Source organism: Mustela putorius, unplaced genomic scaffold (assembly GCF_011764305.1).
Source record: "Mustela putorius furo isolate JIRA1106 unplaced genomic scaffold, ASM1176430v1.1 tig00003836_pilon_pilon_pilon, whole genome shotgun sequence".
NCBI lineage: Eukaryota > Metazoa > Chordata > Mammalia > Carnivora > Mustelidae > Mustela > Mustela putorius.
The window spans coordinates 9,190,960-9,218,830 of NW_025421989.1; the positions used below are offsets into that span (position 1 = coordinate 9,190,960).

The window sequence follows — 27,871 nt, forward strand, 5'->3', positions numbered from 1 at the left end:
AGGCTCGATCCCAGGACCCCAGGACCATGACCTGAGCTGAAGGCAGAGGCTTTAACCCACTGAGCCACCCAGGCGCCCCTTGAACGGTGAGTATTTTTAATCTTTTAAAACACACAGTGTCTGAGAATTTTCTCCTACAAACCATTTCTGCTCAACATTTCATGTGCTATATTCATATACTGTTTTAAAATTTTTTCATGTAAGGAATGACACTCAATTTGTTCACCCTTCCCTTCATTACCTAGTCTCAATCACTGTGTGGTCGACTCTTGTTTTCTTTGGCTGTAAAGCCATCAGACTTTCCAGAAATGTCTCAGATACCCAGACCTCATTTCTGTGGGCTTTTTTTCAAATATAATTTCTCATTTTCCATAATCTTCTATCTAACCATGAGAATGCTGACCACTTCCTGCTTAAAATTTATTTGAGGAAAGTCCCTTTTTGTTGATCCAAGTTCCTATATTTCCCCAGTTCTGCTTTTTCCTATGATCCTACAAGAAGAAAAGAAAATCCAAACGTATGAAGTAGTTCCAAATGTTGGTTTGCATGAAACCGTGTGATGGTTCTTTTTTTTCCATTTTAAAGATTTTATTTATTTATTTGAGAGAGTGAGCAGGACCAGAGGGGCAGAAGCAGAGGGCAGAGGGAGAGAGGAAGAAGCAGACTCCCTACTGAGTGGGGAGCCCAACGTGGGGCTCAATCCCAGGACACTGGGATCAAGACGTGAACCAAAGGCAGACACTTAACGGACTGAGCCACCCAGATCCCCCAACCCTGTGATGGTCCTTATCTATAAGAATCAGAATTGAATTCTGATATGTGCCCTAACTCTGGGCATAATTTCATCTTCATTGTCACACTGGAGTTTACATTTTTCCTGATCGTCTGTTCTCATGAAACTTCATTCAAAAAAACCTTCTTAAGAGAGGCCATTTCAAGGTTTATAACCAAAAGTATAAAGTGCTTTCTTCTGAGGATGCGATGTGCAGGGTTTAATCTCTCCCGAAGAGGGGCTGGTCGCCCACGGTGAATCACGCCCAGCCTCGGTGAAGCTCGCTTGGCCGATTCGAATCCCACCCAGGAAGTCTGCGGGTTTCAGAACCACAGGTGTCTGAGGGACCAGGTCATTGACCTCTCTTGGCAGCTGAGCAAGACACACGCGTGCCAGGTGGGGCTCAGATCCAGCGCTTGTCAAATGCGATGCCCAGTTGAGTCGACCCACCCAGGTACAGGTAGAAAGACAGAAATGCAAGTCTTCAGTCCAGAGCGTGGGCTCCTCACCATACAGGGCTAACTCGGGCAGCGGAAGCAAAGGTGGGGTACACTCTCCTTATGGGCAGATGGTCCCAAGAGAAGAAGAGCTGGGAGACAGGAGCAAACAGGAGCGGTGACCATTCCCCGCTGCGGCCACCGTTACAAGTCACTCTGTTGGCCGTGGGAAGCATAAGAATCGCTGCGGTTCTGATTGGCATTTCTCTGATGATTACTGATGCTGAGCACCTTTTCATAGATGTGTTGGCTCTTTGTGTTTCCTTTTTGGAAAAATGTCTCGTCAGTTCCTTTGCCCATTTTTTGAAATTGGGTTTTTTTTGTTTCGTTGTGGGTGTTTGTGTTTGGTTTCTTGCTGTTGAACTGTATGAGTTCCTAAGTATTGTAAATATTGACCCCTAATCAGATTTGTGGTTTACAGAAGTTTTCTCCCATTCTGTAGGCTGCCTTTTTAATTTCGTTGCCGGTTTCCTTTGCTGGGCAGAAGCTTTTTCGTTTGACGGGCTCCTACTTCTTGATTTTTGCTCTTGTTGCCTGTGATTTGGGCTAAAATAAAAATCATTGCCAAGACCAATGTCGAGGAGCTTTCCCCCTATGTTTCCTTTAAGGAGTTTTGTGGTTTCGGTTGCTATGCTGAAGTCTTCAGTCCACGCCCACACACAGGTGAGAGGTGACTCTGTCCCATCAATCACGAGGGTTGCAACCATGGAGATTCTCAGGCTGGGGACCATACCAGGATATCTCAGCAGGAAGGACATACTTATTGGGAGATTTAGATATTGACGCCCCCGCCTGTCACAGTAGGTTCTTAACCATGGTTGCACCGTGAAATTACCCAGGGAGCTTGAAAAACCCCCCCATGCCTGGGCCCCACGTACACGGATTGTGATTGAATCGGTCTGGGGCATAGCCAGGGCTTTCACAGGCGAAGTTGAACAACCTGTTCTCAGACTTGAACGTGCATCAGATTCACCTGAGGGTCTTCTGAAAACTCGCTGCTGGCAGGTCCCAGATCAGTTTCTGATTCAGTAGGACTGGAGTTGAGCCCGAAAATTTGCATCTCTAACAAGCCGGACCCACGTAATGCGGAATGCTGCCGGGCTGGAAACCGCACTTTGAAAACCCAGGGCTCCTGGGTCAATACATTTGAGTCCTGACGTCTGCATTTTAAGTAGAGCCGGATGATCCCCGAATGAGTGCTATAAAGACCAGTCTTTGCAAAACCGTCCCCGGGACATTGTTTATATCTACTGCTTTAGGTACTGAGATGAGGAGGCCGGGAGACCGCGTCACTGAGAATGTCTCCTTTCCTTTGTTCCCATCCAAGCTGACTTTCGGCTCCGTGCACGTTGCCTTGGGGGACATGTGCAGGGTAAGTTATTTGGATTTTGTCTTTAGGGGCCTACTGGTCTTAGGGGATCATAAGGGGGTTTGGAGAGGTAAAGCAACGCGAGGACATCTGGGTCTCCAGGAAGGGCGCAGGGGAAAGGCTGCTTCTCCACCCTTTTTGAAGAGGGAAGAGACTGGACGGGCCAGGGAGGCCCGTTGTTGGTGCTGAGAAAAGAGGGAATGTGCCGACTTTATGTGCAAAATGATTATGAAATGGATGGCATGCACGTGTGCACACACACCCACCCCAACTCTGAAACCACCGCATCAGACCCGGGAACTGCGTGCACAAGCCCTGGGAGGCAAGGCTCACCCAGGCTTCTCGAAGGATGAGTTAGGTTTTGGGAGAGTCAGGTAGAGAGAAGCTCGGAGATGGAAAAGAAACCGAGTCCTAGAAAATCAGTGTTTCTTTCCGCACGTCGCAGTGGGCAGACCGACACGCCTCGTACACTAGCCACGCGTTCAATACTTAAGCGTTTTCCACCTGGCTGCATTTCCTACCTAACCTGGTTTTTTTTTTTTTTCTCAAAAATCAAACTCAGTAAGTAGACTTAGAATATACACTGGGAAGTCGGAGCTTTATTTCATATCGCTCAAAATGTATAAATTTAAGCCTTCTCTAGCTCATCGCTTCGTTAAAATCCTCTATCTACTCCCAAATGGGGGGAGCAAAAGTTTATGATTTTGTAGCGTTTGCTTTTCTTAAATCTTAAACCCTTTTGACACCCATTGGTCAAATCGTGAACGACAGTTCTTTCTGTTTAGAAACTTGGGTTGGCGTCACGGAAACTGCCCCCAAACTAGGAATAAAGACTATATACACAAGCAGATTTGTATTAACTTTCACAACGATTTAAATTTTCATACTCCTGCATACATTATCACACACAAACGGCCGGTAGGGTCCTGCTAGTCACAAGTCCGAAAGAGCGGGCTGGGAGCACCACCTGGTGGCAGGATGGTTATTAACACCTTCGCCCTTGGCTGGACCTTCCAGAATTTCTGACCTGAGCCTCCAACCTAACAGGCTGTTCTCCAGTTTTCAGCGTGCCCTCCTATTTGAATTAATGGATTATTCCCCAAATCTCCTCGCATGTTTTCAGGCTCTGGAATTGAGCCCTTCCCCCCAGCAGATGCTCTCGCCCCCAAGTATCCGACCTCACCTCCTGCATCCCAAAGCCACCGGAGACTCCCCGCCGTGCACTAGTTCCAAGGCCCTCCCCTCCACACCAGAATGTTTATTGTCACAGTCTTCCACACCACTGCACAAAAACGAGGTTCTGCACCCCCCAAAAGAGCCCATCCACCAAGATCCGTATACTATTCCTCAAGGAGAGATGGGCCTCCCTTAGGGGTTCCTTCCCCTTGGAAAGTGAAAACCCCACCCAACCTTCTCAGGGCTCCTTGCCTTTTGCGGACTTGGAAAACCTGTTCCATCAGGAATAGCCTGTGAGCTGTACAAACACGCTTTTCCATTTCCGGGTTTCACCTCCCCGGAACATGGTTCTGTTACTTTCCTTCCAAAGATATTTGCTGTGGCATTGTTTGTAATTTAAAAAAAAAAAAAAAAAATGAGGACTAACCCAGATGTCAATCAATGGGAAGTTCTTTAAGTAAATGGGAGGTCCCTTAAGTAAAACCTTACAGCTGTACGATGCGCACAGCAGAGCCATTACAAATCATAATAAGACGGATCTACAAATTCAATACAAGGCTGGGTGGAAACGGTCCAGAGCGGTACTTGTCTGATCCCATTTTTCCAAAAGCATTGTTTGTAGCGCCAGGTCAGTATACACAGAATATCGTTAAGATCACATACCCTGTTGTTAATACTGGTTCTTTTTGACAGGTGGAATTTGAAGGGCGTTCAGCCTCTATGGTACACATTCCCGAATTGCAATGTTTAGAAGTAGGTGGGAATCTTAGAATCAGGAAAGATTTATATATTTTTAAAACTGGCCCATATTTTTTAAATAGCCCTTAATTTTACTGATCTAATGCTCTGAGTTTCCCTCCTGGTGTCCCCACCGTTTATCCACAGATAGGGGCACGGGACAGCACTGGCTGAAAGAAGCGGGGCTCGGCCTCCGAAGGCTGACCGTGGAAACTGGGCCTGGGAAAATGGAGCGTAGGGCAGGGCGTGACAGGTGCCCAGAGCTCTCGGATCATGTGGGCAAATTACTGAACCTCTGCAAGCCTGCTTCCTCCTCTGAAAGCGGAAACCATAATCCCCAAGACAGCTGAGTGTGGGCTGGAAATGGGAACGGCCCTGGAGGGGTGCCTGGGACACCAGGTCTGAGAATACCCAGGGAGAATTGGATAGAGATGGGCTCTAGATGGCAGAGAAGCTCGCATCGCCACTCCCGGGGCTGTGCTGCTGTTGCTCATGGCGCTCTGGCTGAGGTTCTAGAAGCTTCTGCAGTGTGCTGGGCTCCTTGCTGTGTGGGCCAAGTGACGGGGTCTGATGGCATCCCCCGCTACTGGGAAACCCCTTCTAACTTGGCTTTTGATTCTTCTGCTCTCAAAACCACTTTGTTGAATGTTGCTGGTCATCTTGTGTTTCAACATTAGACAACTTTTTATAGGTCCCTGGAATCCTTTCTGTTGTCGGAATATCCAGTAGTGGCACAGTTCTAGAGCCAGAGTCACCTGACTTTTTTAACCTCTTGGTGCTTTAGTTCCCTCTGATATAAACTGAGCACAGCCACAGACCCTCCATCAGGGGATCCTGGGAGTGGCGAGTAAGTTCAGAAGGGCCGGTCCTGCCACAGAGTGAGCCCTCCTGAGGGTCAGCTGCGGCTGGGGAGCCCTTGCTTTCTTCTCCGACTCTCCATCCCTCTCTCCCTTTATTCCAGAAACATCCGCCGAGCTTGCCACTATGCAAGGAGGGTCCAACATTGGCGTTTCTGCCCTCAGAGACACGCTGATGAGAGCTCTGCCCTCCCTGGTCAGTGAATGCCAGATAAGAGTTCGAAAAAGGGAAACAGGACGGCCTGACCCTTTGGGAGTTCAGAGCATGAGGCCTTGCCTGGCGTGGACACGGGGGGGGGGGGCTGGGTGAAGCTGTGTGGGGGTGCTGTTTAGAGGAGGCCACTCCGAGCTGATGAAGTCCAAACTGCGTCTTGGAGGAATCCCAGAAGGGAGCCAAGTTTGCGTGGACGGGTGACATGGGGGCGGTGTGCGTGGCACTTGGGAGGGGAGACGGAGGACTAAGGACTAGGTCAGGAGGGGCTTGCCCCTGGGGAGCTGGAAGGGGCAACCCACCCAGCCATCTGTTTTGGATCTGTGGATCCGCCCTCGGCTTCCCCCACTCCCCTCACCCCCACAATGGCTCTGCAGTACAAGTTGTACGGCTGTAACATTTTACTTACTGGAGCTCTATCCATCAACATTTCCGTTCGTCCTAATTTTTTTTTCTAAATTACAAAGTCACGACTAGCATATTTGGATGGGAAACAACACAGCGCCGATGTCCACACTTTCTGCCTGTGCTTGTCTTTGGAAAAAGTTTTGTTGCCTTGTCTCAAGTGGGAACATTCACCTTGTATTTGATCTATCTCTACAACCCGTATGCATATACAGAGAATCTGAACCTAGCTCAGTTTATAGAGTCCTTTTTCTTTGTAGCATTTAAATACATCTTGTACTTTAGACTGGCTGTGAATTTCTGTAATAGTTGCAAAAAGAGCACAGAGAGTCCCCGTAGAACCCCCACCTGGGTTCCCCTGTTGTTAGCATCTTCTAGATGCTACATTTCTTGACACAGTATTATTAGTGAACCCCGTTACTTTTTTCGGGTTCCATTAATTTTCCCCTAGTGCTCAGAGTACCTTATGACATGTAGTCGGCCTGTCTCCTTAGGCTGCTATGAGCTGCGACAGTCACTTGTTTTCCTTGTTTTGGATGACCTTGGCAGGGATTTTGTAGAGTAGCCCTCCGTTTGGGTTTTTCCGATGTTTTTCTCCTGATGAGACTGGGGTTATGGGTTTTGAGGAGGGAGAGCCACAGAGGTGAAGTGCCCTGCTTGACGCATCGTATCAGGGATACCTGCTAGCAGTGAACTTAGTTTTCCGTTTGTCCGTCAGTTTCTATTAAGCTAAATATGGGTTCCCACTGACGTGTCTAAGCAACCCAGGGCCACGTTCTGTCCTTCCCAACCCTCCTCACCCCTCGGCCCGCCATAAGCTCTATTTTCGACCGAGCCCCTTTATATCTTAACTTTCTGAAGCACCCCCCCCCACCCCTGGCCATGCCCCTCCTTACTCACAGATAAGATGGCTAAGGCTTGAAGCTTTACAAGCTACACACACCTTCCCATGTGACCGCGGGCTCAAGGGAACAATCGCACAGGATGGTTTCGCTCCATCACTCTCAAGTCCCTCAACTGTGGCGCATCTGTGCGGGCTGCCGCCCCCCGCTCTGTCCCCACCACCTGACCTTAAAGCCCCCTGCTGTGTCAGCCAGCTCTCACTCCCCTCAGAAGCCTTTCCCTTCACGATGCTGTGGGGTTTAGAGCAAAGCAGGGCAGCCTTGTCAAGCCCCCTCTGCCTCCGTGCTCCCCACTGCTCTCGGCTCTAGGGTAGTGAGGGAAATTCTAGACACTGCCATTTCTCCTGATTCTAGCCGGGGTATCAGGAGGAGGCTCCCCCTCTTCCTGGTTCCCAGAATTTATCTGGGGCTTCTGAGTTTCCTCCTGGTCTTCACACAGGCCAGGCCCTTGTCTGAGATCCAGCTGGCATCTCTCGCCCTCTCTGTCTTGCTCCTCTCTGACCATCTCCCCCTCTTAAACCTTATCCAGGGAGAGGAAATACCATTTTAGGTGTATGTATTTCGAACATCTAGAACTCGACTGCAACTTTCTTGGGTCCTGTGACACTGACCCTTCCCTGACGCAGTGACTGCCTCAGAGCCCCCTTCCCACCAGAGGAAGGTCTGGGGATTGGGGGAGGGGACTCTCACTGGTAAACGTCTTACGAGGCCTTTCTGTTTCCCTAATCCCCCTTTGGCCTGGGAACGCCTGTCAGCACCTAAATTGGCTTTGGCGGACCAGGAGCAGCCAGAACGTCAGTGTGCCCGCAGTGCGTCAGTGGAGGGGGAAGTTTTATGATGTGGATAAGGTATTAGAACACAGAGTTAGCGGGAGCTGGAAAACTCACCCTCATCCTCTTCGGGAAACATGGACAGAAGGCTTGATCAAGTCTGGCTTTTCACTTAGGACATTTGCGAAGGGAGAAGTTGAAAGCGCACAGAGCAGAAGTGGGGTGGTGGGTTGCCATACTCTTCTCTACCACTACTGCCCTCTTGACCTTGGCCTTCAGTTCCCACATCCCTGCAATAAGGTGGCCCTTCCAGCTCTCAAGTACAATGGCTTTTTGTGGTGTCTTGGCCCATTATTTGAGACAGTGGCTTCAGGAAACACAGGAATGGGTTGCAACGAATGGAAACACCCAGGTTTTCAGATAGTTGGTCTGCAACCTGGGACTGCCTCAAAAAGGGAATTTGCAGAGGACTGCAAGACCTTGCCTTGGCCCTGCTTGTGCAGTCAGACATGCTGTTGAAAGGAGACAGACAGTCCTATTCATGATGCTGAAATAGGCTTCAATTTGTTTAGCTGGACCATCATGTACAGTTGCACAGGTTGTCCACTGCTCAAGAGTAGTTGGCGATATTGCCAAGTGAGGCTGTAATCCAGCCCTCCTTCTTCATACCTAGCTCTCTGCTCTGATCTGGGGCTACATAAGCCACAGGAAGTATGCCTTCAGCTAACTTTTTCATCCAGAGGGCTGCCATTTTCTCATGGATTTTGAAGTTTTTGTATAGACTAGCGCTTTAAGCTTTTGTTTAAAATGAGAAATAACAGGCACCTGGGTAGCTCAGTTGGTTAAGCAACAGCCTTCTGCTCAGGTCATGATCCTGGAATCCCAGGATCGAGTCCCACATCGGGCTCCCAGCACCATGGGGAGTCTGCTTCTCCCGCTGACCTTTTCCCTTCTCACGCTCGCTCTCGCTCTCTCTCAAATAAATAAAATCTTTAAAATAAATAAATAAATAAAAGGAGAAATAATGTACAAATGGTGAAAAACTGGTGGGGAATGAGCCTAACGGGGCTAACAGAGTGCTCTGGAGGGTGGGTTAAGGGGCTCGGGAGTAAGGGAAGAATGGGGAGTAGGAAGTAGGGGAAAAGCTATGGAATTGTGGGAACAGGTGCGGGAGGACCATGAGCTGGACAGCAGCTGCTACCTGCGGCCGAGTCCTGTGGCCCACATCACCTGTGTCTGTGCTGACCAGGGAGGGGCCGCGGGCCTGGAGGTACCTTAGGAAGCTGACTGGGGCTCCCAGACGTGGGCCCGCAGCAGCCATGCCCTCAGGAGCTCTGCACCTCAATCTCAAGCCAGGATGGACTCATATCTGATGCGGTTTTGTGTAGAGGAATCCTCTCGTGCATTCCTTCATCTAAATCTATTGCTTAAGAAGCGGTTCTTTCCTATGACTCCTTCCACTGTAGCTTTTCTGTTCTCCATGTTGAATTTTTTTTGGACACACAACTGATGGCAGGTTCCTGGGGCTGTCCTAGGTCTTGAGCCCTCTTCAGGGCTCCACGGGATTTCCCTGTGTGGCTGGCCTGCATGTGGGAGAAGCCACCCGCTGCCCTGTGAGTGCTCGGCAGCCCACTGAGGCCGGAGGAAAGGAGCAGGGCTAGCACCCTGCCCGTGGCTCCCTGGGCCCGCTGTGGGCCACAGCCCAGGGGAGCGGGAGGGGCAGGGCAGGGAGAGCAGGGCTGGCTACTGAGGGCCAAGTGTGAGGCTCAAGTAGAGGGCCAGCTCACTCTGGCCTCTTTCTGCATGGGACTAGGCTTCCGGTTTGCAGTGATCATCCTGCCTCGGTGTCAATGTCATTGCCCTCTTTCATGGTTACTGGTTGTGTGGAAACACCTGAGAAGGTTCACTTGATTTGAATAAGTGGCCCAGGTTCCTAAGCTTGCCCGGCACAGCACCGACTAGACTGTGAGCGTCGCCCCACCATGTGCCGGGCTTGGCGGGAGCCCAGCTGACTGGCCTGTGATCGGCTGACCCTTTGTGGCTGGGGAGCCACGGTGTGTGTGTCTGTCTTTTCTAGAAAGGCTGGCCAGCAGTCCAGCCTGAAGTTCAGCCCACTTGTTCAGCCCTACTGGCAATCCTTTTTACTTCTTTTTTTTTTTTTAATTTAAGATTTTATTGATTTATTTGAGAGAGAAAGTGAATGACAGCGCACATGTCGGGGCAGAGGGAGAGGGAGAGGCAGGCTTCCTGCTGAGCAGGGAGCCAAGGCTGTACTCGACCCAGGACCCCGAGATCATGACCTGAGCCAAAGGCAGGCGCTTAACTGACTGAACCACTCAGGCGACCCTTTACTTACTTTTTAAAACTTCATTTTTGACCAAATTGTTCGAGGGAAACCAAGAGACTGGTAGCAGGTAGATGAGATCTCTGAGCTCACTATCATGAAGGCTTCTGGGGGGCCCATGAAGCCACAGGGTGTGTTCCCTTGGGGGGAACAGTAATGATACAATGTGTGTGGAGCGGGGTGCGTGTGTGTGCATAAAAATGTCACCCCGGTCCCACCCTGTCCCCAGTGTCCGGCAAGAAGAAACACATCCTATCCCTTTCCAAGTGAATCTCTTGGCCAGGGGTCAGCCGATGTTCTCTAGGAAGTCAGTATTTTAGACTCTGTGGGCCAAGAGGCTCATGAAAGACATGAGGTAGGTACTTACATAATAAGAGAAAAACACATCGCACGCTTATTTAATTGATAAAATTCAAACAATAATCGAGTGCACTTTTTTGTAATATAGGTCTAATAATGACAAGGATGGCATTCTCTGGGGATAATCACATTCGTGTATTTGGAGTTCAAGGTTAGCGTTCCTTAGCATCAGATTGATTACAAATGTTTATCTGTAAAAATTATTCTTCACCCCCATCCCCCACGCCCCCCTACCCCCGCTGGATTTGGCCCTTGTGCTGCAGTTTGCTGACTCCTGTGCTTAACCCTTCAGAGGCGCTCTGAGAGCCCCGAATCCAGGAATCCAGTTCGCTCATCAGACCGAATCAGGAAATTAACACTTCCTGCCTCGTGAATGCTCGCGAGCTTGCAGCCACCCGGTCCCTCATTCGCTGGATGTTTACTGCGCTGCTACCGCGGGCCAGGTGCGGGCTGAGGTGCGGGGACACTGCGGGTGAGACTCCCTCTCTGCACCCCACGCCCGCTGGGGGACCCACACCCACCTCGCTCTGTGCTGTTTTGGAAACCCGTGGAACACAGATGAAGGAACGCAAATGTTATTTCTCTGCTTTATAGAACAAAAGATGAGTTTAGGCAATCCTAAACGGAATTCAAATGTGATGTGTGGTGAAGTTTATAAAAACACACCGAAGTTTTCTTTTTCTTTTTTTTTCTTTTAAAGATTTTATTTATTTATTTGACAGAGATCACAAGTAGGGAGAGGCAGGCAGAGACAGAGGAGGAAGCAGGCTCCCTGCTGAGCAGAGAATCCGATGTGCTGCTCGATCCCAGGACCCTGGGATCATGACCTGAGCTGGAAGCAAAGGCTTTAACCCACTGAGCCACCCAGGCGCCCCTCACACTTGAAGTTTTCTAAGTCAAAGAAAAAATGTCGCAGTTTCTCTCCCTCCTTTTCCCCTGATCCTGCTCTCCAGAGCAAACTGATGTTAACATTTTGGTGAGGCTCCTTGTAGCTCCCCCCCCCCCCACCATGCACACCCACAACTCCCCCCATATGTGTTCTATTTGTATCATTCATTTAAATCGTTTTATAAATAACGTTCTGCCCCTGAATTTCAGTTTTGAAATTTTAAAGCACAGTCAAGAAATGATTTGGCAACAGTTAAGAAATCACAAGTTCCCTTCTTCCCACATAAACTTCTGCAAACTGCATGCCGGGTTCTGCTGGTGGTAAAGCCGCCGAGTTCAGGAAGTTGGCCAGTTTCTTTGCTCTGAGCACACCGAGTAACAGAGGGGAGCCCTCCCTGGTGCTGCAGGTGACCGATGAGAAATTAGGACGACAGAGCCTGGTAAGCCACTTCTGTTCTCTTAACAAAGCTTTCCCACGAAATGCATGATTTCTGATGGACTCCAAAATGCAGCTTGGGGGCAAACAATGCAAACACAGAACGGGATAAATGGGGCCAGCAAGTATTAGAGCACCTCTCAGTGATGGGCACTAGACATTGAAAATCAAATACAGTGGTCTGACTGGTTTGAACAGGACAACAAGCAGATTCTAAGTTAGGAGCTGACTGGTCCTGCCAGAAACAGTAGTCTCTTCTAGAACCAAAGGGTTGGAAACAAAGTGAGCAGCACAAGTGTTTTTCCTTCGCTATCTCTACAAACGAAGGACAAATTCTCATCTCACATGCTCTGGTCACTTGCTAGGGCCTCGGCAAAGCCTGAAATTAGCATACTCCAAGGCATGTTCAATATTCGTTGCTACTCTTCTTGTTCAGGACTTTTAAGTAAACCTGTTATCGTTTCTACAATTGTATTCTGTAGTCAGGAGGTCGGTGTTTGCTACTGTCGGGAAAGGTCAGGCTGAAAAACAAAATTTATAATTTGAAGAAGTGATGTACTTTCGGGGCACCTGGGTGGTGCAGTGGGTTAAGCCTCTGCCTTCGGCTCAGGTCATGGTCCCGGGGTCCTGGGATCGAGCCCCGTATCGGGCTCTCTGCTCAGCAGGGAGCCTGCTTCCCTCTCTCTCTCTGCCTGCCTCTCTGCCTACTTGTCATCTCTCTCTGTCAAATAAATAAAATCGTTTTTTAAAATTTTACATTTTATTTCCAGTTAGTTAACATATAGTGTAATATTTGTTTCGGGGGTACAATACAGTGATTCAACACTTCCATGCAAAACCCAGTGTTCATCACAAGCACATTCCTTAATCCCCATCACCTGTTTCCCACACCCCCCCCCCTCCTCTCTGGTGACCATCAGTGTGTTCTCTAGAGTTAAGAGTCTGTTTCTTGGTTTGCCTCTCTCTCTCTCTGTGTGTGTGTGTCTCTCTCTCTCTCTGTTTCTCTCTCTCTCTTTCCTCACCCCCTTTCCTCATCTGTTTTTGTTTCTTCAGTTCCACAAATGAGTGTGATCACACGGTATTTGTCTTTCTCTGACTTATTTTGCTCAGTGTTATACTGTCTACATCCAACCACATGGTTGCAAAAGGCAAGATTGCATTCTTTTCGATGGCTGAATGAAGTTAATTTTGAAATCCACGCGATGCCCATTTTAGGTCTTGAAAGGAATTAGGTTCGTACCGCAGTTCAATGATGCTTTGTGAACGGACTGCAACAGCCCAACAGGGCCGCCAACACATGGGGAACTGGGATTGAAGTTATCCGATTTCTACTTGGCCTGTGAAGCTGCTATGCAAGCCACAGCCAATATAATTGTATTATAAGAAATGAAAATGGAATCATAAAAAACTCAAACTAGCTTGGAAACGTGCCCTGCTTCCCTCCCTCCCATTGGTGATATGGGTAGGACCTCGCGGGCCCCTGGCCTTGGAGCAGAGGTTGTTAGCTTTGACTGTGCATTAGAATCACAGGGGAACCCCCAGACTGATGAAATCAGAATGTTGGGGCCCGGGCCTGTCGGTTCGTAACTTCTCAACCTTGCAGCTTTCTCAAGGTGAGTCCAAGAGCCATGGCCTTAGAACAGTGGCCCACAGGGCCTTCTGGTCCTTTGCTTAAAGAGCACAGTGCTTTTGTAGGGAGTGAGAAGGTTCCAGGAAGAGCCAGATCTCCCTCATTAGCCCCTTGGTTGGATTTCAGAAAGCAAAATCAAGGCTCTGAGTGTGCCTCATCTGCAAAGCCCAGGATGTGGCTTGTGGAAAGCCCAGACTTCAGCAACATCAGGGTATGTGCGCAGAGGAGGATGGCGTTACTCATGGTTTGTCTTAGCAAGTCCGCTGGCGATTATTTGTAAGGGCATCTTAGGGTCAGCTCCAGAGTCCACCGAGGGGCTCGTCATTCCAAAGGAATGTGTTAACTTCAGCCGCATTATTAAACAGAGCTGAGGGATTTGTTGTTTTTGAAACTCTTACCAACCACCTCCGGAATTTGAATCCTGAATGTTCCTGGTGTGGCTATGAGTTCTCTGTGGACCGTCCAAACCAGACCATAGCCAAACAGCTGCTTGCTTCTAGAATTACCAAAGTGCCAACTCCTCGGGGATCTCTAGGCTCAGCTGCAGCTCTGCCACCTACCATTTGAGTAGTTTCTTCGGGCCTCAGGTTCCCCATCTGTAAAATGGGGTCTTTTTTTTTTTTTAAAGATTTTATTTATTTGACAGACAGAGATCACAAGTAGGCAGAGAGGTGGGCAGAGAGAGAGAGGGAAGCAGGCTCCCTGCTGAGCAGAGAGCCAGATGCGGGGCTCGATCCCAGGACCCCGGGACCATGACCTGAGCCAAAGGCAGAGGCTTAACCCACTGAGCCACCCAGGCGCCCATGGAAAATGGGGTCTTAAAGTAGCACGTGCCATACTGACAATCATGCTATTTGAATCCCCCGAAATACAGTAGGGAGCACTTGAGTGCCTTGCCAGGAAGCAAACCCCAGGACCAGTGCAAGTCACACGTTTTTGTATTTAATCCTCATAAAAGCCAGGAAATTGGGATCCATCTCTTCGTTGACATGCGGATTCAACATGGTAGTGGTTTCTCTCCCAAAGCCGTTAGCGAATCCATCAGATTTGGGAAGGATAAAATATCTTTTGATTAGTTGTAAATTTCACCTAAGCTGACAAACCCTGTCAACCATTTCTTTACTAATTTACTTTCATAATATCTCCGCGGGCAACAGATTCAACAGCAAGTGAATGAGAACCCATAAAAAATTATAAATAGGTTCCCGCTGGGCAAAAATTCAAGTCTGGTCGAACACCACATCACGCCCAAATGGCTAAGTAATTCAACTGACCATGTTTTAGAATCAGAAGGTTCTCCTGGGTTATCCGCGGGACCCATCCTGAGAAAGGGGATACAGCTTAGGAGATGGTCTGAGACAAAGGAAGCCTTTGAAGAGGGAGAAGGAAGGAGGCATCATTGCAGAAAGTTTGCAGCCTAGGAAGAGGATGTAGAAAGACAAAAACATGTTTCATTTCAGGATGGCAGGCTTGTCCCCCACCTCACCCCCACCCTGCCCCCCACCCCCAGATGATTTTTGCCTGAGATTGTGAAATTGTGTAGCAAAACATACAGGGTTGAGGTGAGCATCGCCCAGTGGGGGCACTTCCTTTGCACCCAGCACCATCTGTTTCTGTCCTGCCCGCGCCCCTCACCCCCTCGGGCGGGGTTCCGGGGGTGGCCCCTCACGGCGTCCTCAGCGAAGGCAGACTTTTCTGAACGCATCTTCAGAACTCCCTGGTCTTCTGTCATTGTGGTTTTGGCGTCCGTTGGTGTCCAAGCGGAGAAGGCAGGTGTGAGGGAGAACTAGGGTCAGTTGTTCTCGTTGTGCTGTTTGGGTCCTTCCGAACCCAAAGGTGACACCTGGTCTGTTGTCAGCGATGGACCCAACTGAAGGACGGAGCATGCATGGAAAATAGGAAAACAGTTGTGAAATCGCTTCCTCTGTAGCTAGAAACCGTGCTATTTGGCGGGGAGGGAAGTTAGCAGGGTGTGTGTGTGTGTGTGTGTGTGTGTGTGTGTGTGTGTGAGAGAGAGAGAGAGAGAGAATGAGATTCCTATGCTTTCTTTAAGGAAATGGGTCCTGACTTTTTCTGGGTGTTCCAAGGCAACACCCAGTGAGAGATCCAGACCACGCAGAGCCAGTCATCCTCAGGGAACGTTCTAGGCAGGGAGCTCACCAGCCTTTCTGAACAACGGCTTCCTCGGGCGGCTGGGCTTTGTCTAGGCACTGGCTTCCACCGGCCGCTCTCAGTCCCCGCTGCCCATTCTCGGGCTCCGCAAACTTGGTGGCTCAAGACAACAGAACTGGATCCTCTCAGCTTCTTGGCGGCTCTGAGGGAAATGTTCCAGGTCCTTCTCTTGGCTCCTGGTGGGGGCCAGCAGCCCTGGGCATTCCTTGCAAACTTCCCTCTTCTAAGGACATCAGGCGCTGGACTGGGGAGACCCTCCCTCGGCATGGCCTCGCTTTGACTGGATTCTGTGGCCAAAGACCCTACTTCCGAATCAGTTCAGACTCATGGGTACAGAGGTTAGAGGTTCAGCTCGTCTTTCGGGGGGTTTCAACTGAACCCGCAACATTCCCCTTTTCTGACCCTCGCCCTCCACCTTCGCTGCTCCCGGTCGAATATTTCTCTCCCTGCCTGTGGCTGTCTCCCCACCTTGTGCCCCTGTGCCTGATCTGAACCCCGGAGTGAGACCGTGGACAACCAGGGCCAGCTTCGCGTTAGAGAGCTCTTCTGTTCTTAGAAGCCACAGGGCCTAGGGCCCGTGACACTTATAGGAAAGCTTTCATTTTCTTTAAAATCAGGAAAATCATATAATTCAGGCCAGACTGTGTTTCTCTTTATGCCAATGTGGTCATAAAAGAGAATTTTGACTTTTTTTTTTTATCTTAATGGACGAAGGAGCGCACAAAGGCCAAAGTGTGTTGGCCCCACCTCCTAATTTCTGATTTACCAGAGAGGAAAATTCAGGAATTGCTAATATGTCCCCAGTGAAGGAGACTGAAGTATTTTTTAAAATGTCTTTATTTATTCTGGAGCAAGAGCGAGCGAGAGAGCATGGGGGGAGGAACAGAGGAAGAGGGACAGGGAGACTCTATGCTGAGCGTAGAGCCTGACACGGGGCTCAACCTCACAACCCTGAGATCGTGACCCGGGCTGAAACGAAGAGCCGGATGCTTAGCCAAGGTCCCCTAGGAGACAGGAGTATCGATCCACAATCCCTTACCTGAAACCCACGGGCCAGCATGGCGTCAGAGTTCAGAATTCATATTTTAGCAAGATGATCTGTTACAAAACACTTCCAACAGGTGCAAATCACCCACATGGCTATTTCTTCCATGAAAGGAGAAATCTCACGCTAACTAGCTAAATACAGATTATAGTAGCCTTACAGTCAGTTCAGGTCCGGTTTGGGTGGCCAGTAAGTCCTAAAAAACAAAGTTCTCTGGTGCTCGCATTTTTTAGGATTTCAAACTTGCAGACAGGAGACCGAGAATCTGTGCAGGACAGACAGCACCTGCATTAAGAGACTAAGTGTTAAACCACTGTCCTGGGTGACGGAGGCTCACTCTATCCATCACTGCTTCTGAATTTTTTTTTTCTGTTTCTGTTGATTTCTGTCATGCTAGGTGAACTGCTCAGGGGACGGATACTCGCTATTACGCAAGGCGTGGAGGGTGGGGGTCGGGAACGGGGGTCCTATAAGTGATGAGAAGCTTCATTTTGCAACACTTCCCAACAGAGGAGTCTGTCTGCCCAAAAGGAATGGCCGTGAGTCGCTTCCGGTCAGAGTGTGCTGGAGTGATCGCAGATCTTTTCCCCAGTGCAAGGCTGAGCCCAGGGTGAGGAGAGTTGAGGCAACATTTACGGAAGGGAGGATGCCCCAAATTTGCCCCGTAATCAAGATGAACAATATTTTAATGTTCGGTTAGAAAAAACAATCAAACTGGCCACCACCAGCCTGCAGGCTAGTTGCCTGTTTTCGGTAAATAAAGTTTTATTGGCACCGGAGCCGGGATCAAAGGGAGGCAAGTGACGTGGGGCCTCGCGAGAGCGGGGTTGGCTTCTGTGTTTATGTAACATGTTGACTATTGAGTGCATCAGAGATTTTAAACTGGTACACCTCATCCTTGACTCGTACTTTAAGGGGTTCCAGACCTGCCAGGGGGAGGGGGACAGGTGGCAGAAGTAAGTATCCTTTCTTCTCTCTGTCTCAGGTTCGGTTTTATTCGCAGAGTTGCACTTTCTGTCTTACTTGCACAATCGCCCCTTGCCCTCCTTCATCTGATTCCCAGAGTGGCCATTTCTCTATTTTATTTGCATAGTTGCCATTTCTCTTCTGCCAGACTCCATGGTTTGGACTCGGTGACACTTGCGAACATAATTCTCCTTGGTGGCCCTTGAGGTGCTTCCGGAGCCTGGACTCCTAGTAGCCGGAAGCCTGGGGGCGGCCAAGAGGAAGGGCTCTGCCAGGGAGGCGCAGCTCCTGCGGGGCTGTCGGGGGCTCCCCCCTCCCGCCTTGGCTCCAGTCGGACGAGTGAGCTAGTCTCAGCCCCGCACTTGGGAAGATGACGGGGCCTTTACAGTCCATTCCCAGCCGTGAGGTCCTGAGGCAGATGGAGAGGCTTGGCGGCTCGGGGTTTTCTCCTCGAGTCCTTGGCTAGCTGCCAGCTCACCGCTTCCCACCCTGTCCCACCATGTATTTCTCTCCAAACCAAGGTCAGCTGGAACTCCATCAAGTCCCCTCCTTATGTCAGGACCCTTGGAAGAGTGGAGTTAGGAACCGCAAGCTCCTCACTCACAAATGGGCAGAATATGCTGATCCCTTCCATGGCCCGACGTTTACTTTAAGTTGCTTCAGATTCTCCCAGACTCTGGGAGGCCATTTTCACCCTGAAAAAAAAACACAAAACAAAATCAACCAAACAAACCAAAAAAACAGTGAAATTCAGCAAGTTCTCCTCCTGGTCTCTAGCGCCCCCTAGAGGCTTTTCCGCTCACTTGTTCCTTGTTGTAGGAGAGAACCTCGCCTCTGAGATGAGACGCAGAGGCCTTAACTTGAGGCCACACAGGACAGCTCTGTCCTCCGGACCTGCCCAAGTAACCACCTAAAAATGCCTCTCCTACCAACAGAGCTGTTCATCACGCTAAGGGAAGACTCTCCGATCTGGCCTTACCTGGCCTTCTGTTCCTCCTGGGCCTTTTTAAACATTCATTTGGAATGTTTTATTAATGGATAATTAAAAAACAAGAGCAGGAAATTAATAAGCACTACCTCAGCCAGGTGATCACGGGCCACATACAGTGAGTCACCTTGCTACTCTGTGCCCTTGGTGTGATGGGGCTACAAAGGCTCTTGACTTCTGCGATCTTCCTGCCCAAGACCCATTACCCTAGTTTCATCATGAGAAGAACAACAGACAAATCCCAGTTGAGGGACAGTCTGCATAACCATCCTCTTCCCTGTCTTTATTTTTCTCCATAGTGATTTCCACCATCTAACCTACTGTCCTGTAGGGTAAGCTCCAAATGGGCTGGCATTTTAATCAATTTGGTTCCTTGCTGTATTCCCAGTTTGGAAGTAATTCCTGAAGTAAAGTATATGCATAATAAATAGTTTTGAACAAATGAATAAATGGCTATAGAGCTTTTGAATTGCTGCACAGTATTCCCCTGTATGGCCACTACTCAAAGGTATTCGATTTCCGATCTTTTGCTATTGCTAACAGCCTTATGTTGAACATCACTATATCCTTGGGTATAGTGATTTGTGTATGTGAGGGTCTATCTTTAGGATCTATTTCTAGGAATTGCCGAGTCTATGTCTCCAATTTTTTTTTTTAAGATTTTATTTATTTATTTGAGAGAGAAAGAGAGCACGCATGCGCACAAGCAGGTGGAGGGGCAGAGGGAGAGGGAAAAACAGACTCCCCACCAAGCAGGGAGCGTGATGGGGGACTCCATCCCAGAACCCTGGATCATGACCTGAGCTGAAGGCAGAGGCTTAACTGACTGAGCCACCCAGGTGCCCCTATGTCTCCAATTCTGATAAATGTTAAGAATTTCTTACTGTCTTAGAGGGGACATTAATTTAGATTTCTGCCAGCAAAATATGACAGCACCTGTTTCTCCATGTCCTCATCTACACAGTAGAACTGGTAAAAATAATGGTATCTCTGTGTAATTTTTTGAGTGAGGTTAGTATCTTTTCCTATGTTTAAAAGCTTTATGTGTTTCCTTTTCCTTTGAGCTATCTTTTAATATGTCTTTGTCCATTTTTCTGTTGGGTTATCTTCCCACTTATCTGTAAAATGTCTTTACGTGTCAAATCTCTTACTCCCTTATCTATGATAAGGACTACAAATAGTTTTTCCTAATTTTTTGTTTCACTTTTGGCATCGTTTGCCATGTTTTTTTGTAAGGCATAATTTTAACCCACTGAGCCACCCATGCGCCTTGTAAGGCATAATTTTAACTTGCATGTGGTTGCACTGACCAGTCTCTACTTTTTTGGGGCCTCTGATCTATTTTTTCATTGTTCTGGAGTAACTAGGCAATGCAATTAGACAATAAAAATAAATTGGACTACATAAAGGGTATTAGGGAGATAATCACTATTTACAGGTGGTTTAATGGCTTACCCAGGAATATCACATGAAGAAACAACTATTCTAAACAACCAGAGAATTTAGTATAGTGATTTGGTATAAAATTAATATATGGGAATCAGTAGTCTTAGTTTATAGCAGCAAAGACCTGTTAGAAGGTAAAATACAAGTAATCCATCCACAAAAGGAGATCAATGAGCAGGACTTGATCTATCAGATACTAACATCCCCCCAGACTGTAATTATTAAAACATGTGGTGCCAGCATGTGAATGATGAACAGATTGATGAAGCAGAGAGCCTAAAGTTGGGAAGCAAAAAATTATTCAACAAGTGATGTTTGCACATCATTAAAACAGAAAAGCAATCCACTGAATGGGAGAAGATATTTGCAGTGGTATGTCTGATAAAGGGTTGATAGTCAAAATACATAAAGAACTTATACAACTCAACACCACAAAAATAGCCTGATTAAGAGGACCTGAATAGACATTTTTCCAAAGAAGACATACGGATGGCCAACAGACACATGAAAAGATGCTCCACATCACTCGTCATCAGGGAAATGCTAACCACAACCACCATGAGAGCTCACCTCACACCTGTCACAATGGCTAAATAAAACACACATCAAAAACAAACAAACAAAAACCACGTTGATGGGATGTGCAGAAAAGAGAACACTCATGTCCTCTTGGTGGGGCTGTAAATTGGTGCTGGTACAACCACTGTGAAAACCAATCTGGAGGTTCCTCAAAAAATAAAAACTAGAAATACTACATGATGTGGTAATTTCATTACTGGTTATTAACCCAAAGAAAATGAAAGCATAGATTCAAACACACACACACACACACACACTTCTATGTTCATTACAGCATTATTTATAATAGCTGAAATATGGAAGCAACCTAAATGTCCATCGACAGATGAATAGATAAAGAAGATGGCGTGTATACCTACAGCTATAAAAAAGAATGGTATCTTGCCATTTGCGACATGGTGGACGAAGAGGGTATTATGCTAAATGAAACAAGTCAAAGAGAAATACTGTATGGTTTCATTTATATGTGAGATCTAAAAGACAAATGAACAAATAAACAGACCCATAAACACAGAGAACACAATAGTAGTTCCCAGAGGAGAGGGTGGTGAGGGAATGAGCAAAATGGGCAAAGGGGAGTGGGAGGTACAAGTTTGTAGTTACAGAATGAACAAATCACAGGGATGAAAGGTACAGCATAGTGAATGTAGTCAGAGGTACTGTGATAGTGTGGTCCCATGGCAGACAGGAGCTACACTTGCAGGGAACACAGCATAATGGACTTGTCAAATCACTATGTCGTACGGCTAAAACTAATGTAACATTGTGTGTCCACCATATTTCAGTAAAAATAAATATGTGAATGACATTAGGGCAAGCAGATCTCCATTTAGAAAAAAATAATGTGGGTATGCACCTCATGTTTTATGCCAAAACAAGCCCAGTGGGATAAGATATTTCAGTGTAGGAAAATGAAATCATAAATTTACCAGAAAAAAAGATGTGGAAATCGTTGTTGATAGAACTGAGGTATGGAATGTCCTTTATGGCATCCACTGCCCTGCCACGACCCCCAAGGCCATCCCTCTGTGAGCACTCTCCTCTGAGCCGAAGGGGCATATATGTAACAGCCTACTGGACATCTCCACTGCAAGATCACAAACTCAAATTTAACACATCAGATTAATATGACAAGAAGCTTCGAACAATACCCATTTATCAGCTCAAATTTCTATAGGTCAGAGTCTGGGTGGGCTTGCCGGGGTTCTCTGCTCTTGATGGAATAAGGCTAAAATTGATACATTGGCCAAGCCGAACTCTTCACTCCAGGCTCTGAGTAAGGATCCATTCCCAAGTTCATTCAGGTTGACAGGCAATTTGAGTTTTTCATGGTTGTAGGATGGGGGACGGGGTGTTCCCTTGCCAGCTGTCAGCAGAGCACCACTCTCAGCTTCTGAAGGTGGCCTGCATTCCTCGCCAGTGGCCCCCTCCACCTTGAAGTCAGCAAGAGTGCGTCAAATTATTCTCCTGCTTCCAACCTCCCTGATTCTCCTTTCTGCTGCCAACCAGAGAAAGCTCTCTGCTTTTAAAGGCTCATACAATGGAATGAGGCCCATCTAGATAATCTCCCTTTTGTCACATGACCTAGCACGATGGCCGAGTAGTATGAGAGAGCAAAGGACAGAGGGGCCTTCTGGAAATTCTGCCTACCAAACCAGGTAAAGTGGGGCTTTCTTTCAGTGGAAGACATCAGGCAGCAGCACCTAGATAGTGCTGTACTTGAAAATGACTGAAAGTAACTGAAAATGCCTGGGAGTTCTCTTTCACCTGAGTTTTCATCTCAGCAGCAGCTGGCTCTTCCTCGACTGCTGTGAACTGGTGGTGATCCTAGACCCTCAGCATAATCACTATCCACATACTAAGGGTATGACAGGGACTGTTAGTATATTAACCCTCAACTTTAGAAGAACTTAAAAAAGGAAGCACTTCCCTGGCTTAGCTCACAAGAAGGACAGGAGTTCGGCTCTAGTGAAAAACACGATTTTGTGAAGGTTGGTCTTGAGACTCGGGGAAATAAGATTTGGAGAGTTCTTCTGACCACAGCCCTCATCCCGCAATCACGTTAATGTGTTTATTGCATCGTATAACTACCAAAGCTAATATATTCAGCCGTCTGTTAAGAGAGAGCTGCAGAAAGCGAGGCACTCTACTGAGTTACAGAGGTTGCTTGAAAAGATAAGACATCATGTCTTCCCTACAGAAGTTTACAACATCAGCCAAAAAATAGCTATTAATTCCAACGTTCCTGTGATAAGGGACATAGGAATACTGGTAGCCATTCCGCAAGATTTTTTTGAGTGCCATCTACAACTGAGGTGCTGTTCTGACACAAAGACTTCAAAGAGGTTGTGTAGCATCATGGCTACTGTTGGAATCAGAATGACTGGAATCCAGCTCTACAATATATTATCCTTCCGAAAGCCACTGAAGGGTCTTGAGTGGGTAAATCGGATATCAAAGATAAAATACGGATAACATAGAACCTATCTCATTGTGTTGCTCTGGGCATTAATGTGGCTGACAAAATGTTTATGGTTAGCACACTCCCTGATACTTTGTTATCATTATCAACAGAAGGTGTCCACTTCACTGGAGGAGAGAATAGATCCAGATACGTACCACTGGAGAGGTAACAAGCATCTGTGGGGAAGGCCAATAAGAGATATGGTTGTGCTGAGGGATGGCTATGTTGATAAGGTAGAGGTGACTCTAGCTTGGAGATCTCAGATGATACCATAATGAAAGGTGGACCTGAACTCTCCTTGGGATGGGCCCACTTTCATCGAGAGTTCTGCTAATAGGTCGAAGCTCTGAATGTATAGCTTGCCGGGTTCCAGATCTAGCATGAACCATAGCCACAGGCCCGCATCAGACCCGTTACGGTGATGAGGCATCTCAGTGAAGGACTCTGCAAAAGCTTCCCAGGCTTCTTTGAGCACCATGAAGCTGAATGCGGTGATTCCGAACCTTGCAGCGGGTGTTGTGTGTAAATGATGAATCACTAAATTCTACTCCCAAAATCAATATCGCAGCATACATTAACTAACAACAACTTAAATACAAATTTGAAAAAGACCAAAAAAATTAATAAAAATTAAAATTGTTCTGAACCTAACTTCACACAATTTGTTTAATCGCTAAGAGAATTCTTACTTCAAAATCCATGCGCAGTGCCATGAAGCGCTGTTATTTTTGTCATGAGTTACCTAGTAAAGCCTGCTACTCTAACATTGTGCCTCCGCTTTTGACTTTCCTTAGGAAAACATGACCCTCCCATCTTTGTTTCTGACCTGCCTTTTCCTGCTCATCTCTGATTCCTACGAGTTCTTCAATAAAGCAAATTATTCTAGAAGCTATCCTTGTGATGAGAAAAGACAAAATGGCTCTGTGATTGCAGAATGCAACGGCCGTCGACTGAGAGAAGTTCCCCAAACCGTGGGCAAGTATGTGACAGCACTAGACCTCTCTGATAATTACATTACACACATAACAAATGAATCATTTCAAGGGCTGCAGAATCTTACTAAAATAAATCTAAACCACAATAGCAATCCGCAGCACCTGAATGAAAACCCTGATATAAACAAAAAAGGCATGAATATCACAGATGGGGCGTTCCTCAACCTACAAAACTTAAAGCAATTACTGCTTGAAGACAACCAGTTATACCAAGTACCTGGTGGCTTGCCAGGGTCTTTGAAGGAACTTAGTCTCATTAAAAACAACATAATTTCGGTAACTAAAAAGAACACTTCTGGCCTTACCAATCTGGAAAGGCTCTACTTGAGCTGGAACTGCTATTTTGGCAATAATTGTGTTAATAAAACTTTTCACATAGAAAACGGAACATTTGAAAGTCTTACGAATTTGCAGGTGCTGTCCCTGTCTTTTAATAAGCTTATCTGTGTGCCACCTAAGCTGCCAGACTCCCTAAGAGAACTTTATCTCAGCAATGCCAAGATTAAAAGCATCAAGCAGGAAGATTTCAAGGGACTGAGACATTTAAGAGTCCTAGATTTAAGTGGGAACTGCCCGAGGTGTTTCAACGCCCCATTTCCCTGTACACCTTGTGAAGGAGGCTCTTCAATTCAGATCCATCCTCTTGCTTTTCAAAACCTGACGGAACTTCGCTACCTAAACCTCTCTAGCACTTCTCTCCGGAAGATTCCCGTAACGTGGTTTGAGAATATGCCCAGGCTGAAGGTTCTGCATTTGGAATTCAATTACTTAGTGGATGAAATAGCCTCTGGGGAATTTTTAATGAAACTGCCCTCCTTGGAAATACTTGACTTATCTTTTAACTACAAAATGGCAAAATATCCAAAATATATTAATATTTCCCAAAACTTCTCTAATCTTAAGCTGCTCCAGGCGCTGCACTTAAGAGGTTACGTGTTCCAGGAACTTACAGCAAAAAACTTCCATCCCCTGAAGGGTCTCCCACATCTAAGGACTATCAACTTGGGCATCAACTTTATTAAGCAAATTAATTTTACCCTCTTCCAAGATTTCCCCAATCTGACGATCATTTACTTGTCAGAAAACCGAATATCACCCTTGGTAAATGATATCCAGCAAAATGACGAAAATGGTTACTCCTCTCCAAGTCATGTGCTTAAGCCACGCTCAGCAGATTTTGAGTTTGACCCACATTCAAATTTTTATCATAATACCCATCCTTTAATAAAGCCGCAATGCACAGCTTATGGCAAAGCCTTAGATTTAAGTCTGAACAGTATTTTCTTCATTGGGCGAGAGCAATTTGAAGCTTTTCATGACATTGCCTGCTTAAATCTGTCTTCAAATGGCAATGGTCAAGTGTTAAATGGAACTGAATTTTCAGCTGTGCCGCATATCAAATATTTGGATCTGACCAACAATAGATTAGACTTTGACGATGACAATGCTCTCAGTGATCTACCCGAGTTAGAAGTTCTAGATCTCAGCTACAATGCACACTACTTCCGAATAGCAGGGGTGACGCATCGCCTGGGATTTATTCAAAATTTAACACAACTGAAAGTTTTAAACTTGAGCCACAATGGCATTTATACTTTAACAGAGCAAGACCTGAGAAGCATGTCCCTAGAAGAATTAATTTTCAGAGGAAACCACCTTGACATTTTGTGGAATGCTGAAGGTGACAAGTACTGGAAAATTTTTACAAGTCTCAGGAACCTGACACGGCTCGATTTGTCCTTGAATAACCTTCATCTTATCCCAAACGAAGCTTTTTTGAACTTGCCCCAGAGTCTCACCCAACTATACATAAATAATAACATGTTAAATTTCTTTAACTGGACTTTACTCCAACACTTTCCACATCTCCACTTGCTGGACTTGAGTGGAAACAGGCTATCCTCTTTAACTAACAGCCTCTCCAAATTCACGCCTTCCCTGAGGACGCTGCTACTACGTCGAAACAGGATTTCACACCTGCCCTCCAACTTTCTTTCCGAAGCCAGCGGTCTGATCCACCTCGATTTGAGTTCCAACCTGCTGAAGATGATCAACAAGTCCACGCTTCAAACGAAGACCAACACCAGTTTAACCATTTTGAAACTAGATAGAAACCCTTTTGACTGTACCTGTGACATTGGAGATTTTCGAAGATGGATGGACGAAAATCTGGATGTCACCATCCCTCGGCTGACGGACGTGATCTGCTCTAGTCCTGGGGATCAGAAAGGGAAGAGCATCATGAGTCTGGAGCTAACAACCTGTATTTCAGATACCATCGCGGCAGTGCTGTGTTTCTTCACGTCCTTAATCACCATCACCATGATGTTGGCTGCCTTGGGTCACCACTGGTTTTACTGGGATGTTTGGTTTATCTACCACGTGTGTCTAGCTAAGGTAAAAGGCTACAGGTCTCTTTCCACGTCCCAAACTTTCTATGATGCCTATGTTTCTTACGACACCAAAGATGCATCGGTTACGGACTGGGTGATAAATGAACTGCGTTTCCACCTAGAGGAGAGCGAAGGGAAAAATGTGCTCCTGTGTTTAGAGGAGAGGGATTGGGACCCTGGATTAGCCATCATTGATAACCTCATGCAGAGCATAAACCAAAGCAAGAAAACTATATTCGTCTTAACCAAAGAATATGCTCAAAACTGGAACTTCAAAACAGCATTCTACTTAGCCTTGCAGCGGCTCATGGAAGAGAACATGGATGTGATCGTATTTATTCTGCTGGAGCCCGTGTTACAGCATTCTCAGTATTTGAGGCTGCGGCAGAGGATCTGCAAGAGCTCCATCCTTCAATGGCCCGACAACCCCAAGGCGGAAGGCTTATTTTGGCAAAGTCTGAAAAACGTAGTCTTAACGGAAAACAATTCCCGTTATAACAATTTGTATGTTGATTCCATTAAACAGTACTAACGGATGTTAAGCCACGGCTCACCAGCATAATAAAAATGCAAAGCAATTACTCTTCTGTCTTAGGTATTTATTGCTGTGTAACAAATTACCCCCAGACTTACTGGCTTATGGTAACGCACTCTGATCTTACCGTCTCTAGTCAGGCATGCAGACGAGGCTTGGCTGAGTCCTCTGCTCAGCATCTCTTAAAGGCTGTAAGCTACGTGTCATCAGTCAGGGCCACAGGCATCTCCCAGGCTTAGGATCCACTTCCAAGCTCAAACTCACGTGGTTGTTTGCAGGATTCAGTTCCTCTGGCAGTGTTGGTTAAAGGCTGCTCTCCATTTCCAGCCACAGGCACCTCTCCTGCAGGACAGCTTGCTAGCTTGCTTCATCCAAGCCGGCAAGAGAGAGAGGTTGCTAGCAAGATGGAAGCCACCACCTTTGGTAATCTAATCAGGGAAGTGATAGCCCCTCACCTGGGCCACATGCGGTTTGTTAGAAGTAAATCACAGGTCCTGACAGCTCCGTGGGAGTGACCATTTCAGTCCAGGTAAATTAGTCTATGACCAAGATGGCGGCAGTTGGCCTGCCATCTTGGTCATAGATTGTGAATACCAGGAGGCGGGGAATATTGTGGGCCAGCTTAAGAGTTGGCTCACTGCACCTTCTTTTCAATATCTAAGAACTGTTGTAATTCTAACTCATGGCTCTGCTGTTAAGTTGCTCTTTAGGGTTATCATATGCCCATGGTTACATGGTTACATTATGCTGTGGTTGCATTAGTCTTCCTTTTGCAATTACTTTTCTAAATATTGGGTATAATATTTGACCTCTAAGGCTTAGGTGCCATTTAAAGGTTAAGATGGATATTTTCAGATTTTTTTAATTTTATTTTTTTTTTAAGATTTTATTTATTTATTTGACAGACAGAGATCACAAGTAGGCAAAGAGTCA

General features: G+C 46.9%; 1 protein-coding gene across 10 annotated transcripts; it reads left to right on the top strand.

The window, feature by feature from the left end:
* Positions 1 to 45: 45 nt before the first annotated feature.
* On the top strand, positions 46 to 26,984 carry TLR8 (toll like receptor 8). 10 transcript variants are annotated; one of them, XM_045089295.1, is made up of 5 exons: positions 706 to 2,641; positions 10,490 to 10,552; positions 10,694 to 10,844; positions 11,500 to 11,729; positions 23,810 to 26,984. In XM_045089295.1, the coding sequence occupies exons 4-5, from the start codon at positions 11,592 to 11,594 to the stop codon at positions 26,933 to 26,935; spliced, it is 3,264 nt and encodes a 1,087-aa protein (XP_044945230.1). In that variant the 5' UTR covers positions 706 to 2,641; positions 10,490 to 10,552; positions 10,694 to 10,844; positions 11,500 to 11,591; the 3' UTR covers positions 26,936 to 26,984. The 10 variants fall into 10 exon arrangements, with proteins under 10 accessions (XP_044945234.1, XP_044945237.1, XP_044945227.1 ...); XM_045089300.1 differs by lacking the exon at positions 10,490 to 10,552 and adding an exon at positions 23,126 to 23,180 and having other exon boundaries at positions 707 to 2,641; XM_045089294.1 differs by lacking the exon at positions 10,490 to 10,552 and having other exon boundaries at positions 10,694 to 10,856.
* Positions 26,985 to 27,871: the final 887 nt, after the last annotated feature.

What these genes read in the sequence shown, in the direction of transcription:
- TLR8 (XM_045089292.1), top strand. Translation starts at nt 2,462, where the DNA reads ATGAGTGCTATAAAGACCAGTCTTTGCAAAACCGTCCCCGGGACATTG. An exon ending in CCTTGGGGGACATGTGCAGG is followed by an intron (nt 2,642 to 23,809) that starts GTAAGTTATTTG and finishes GACTTTCCTTAG; the next exon opens with GAAAACATGACCCTCCCATC.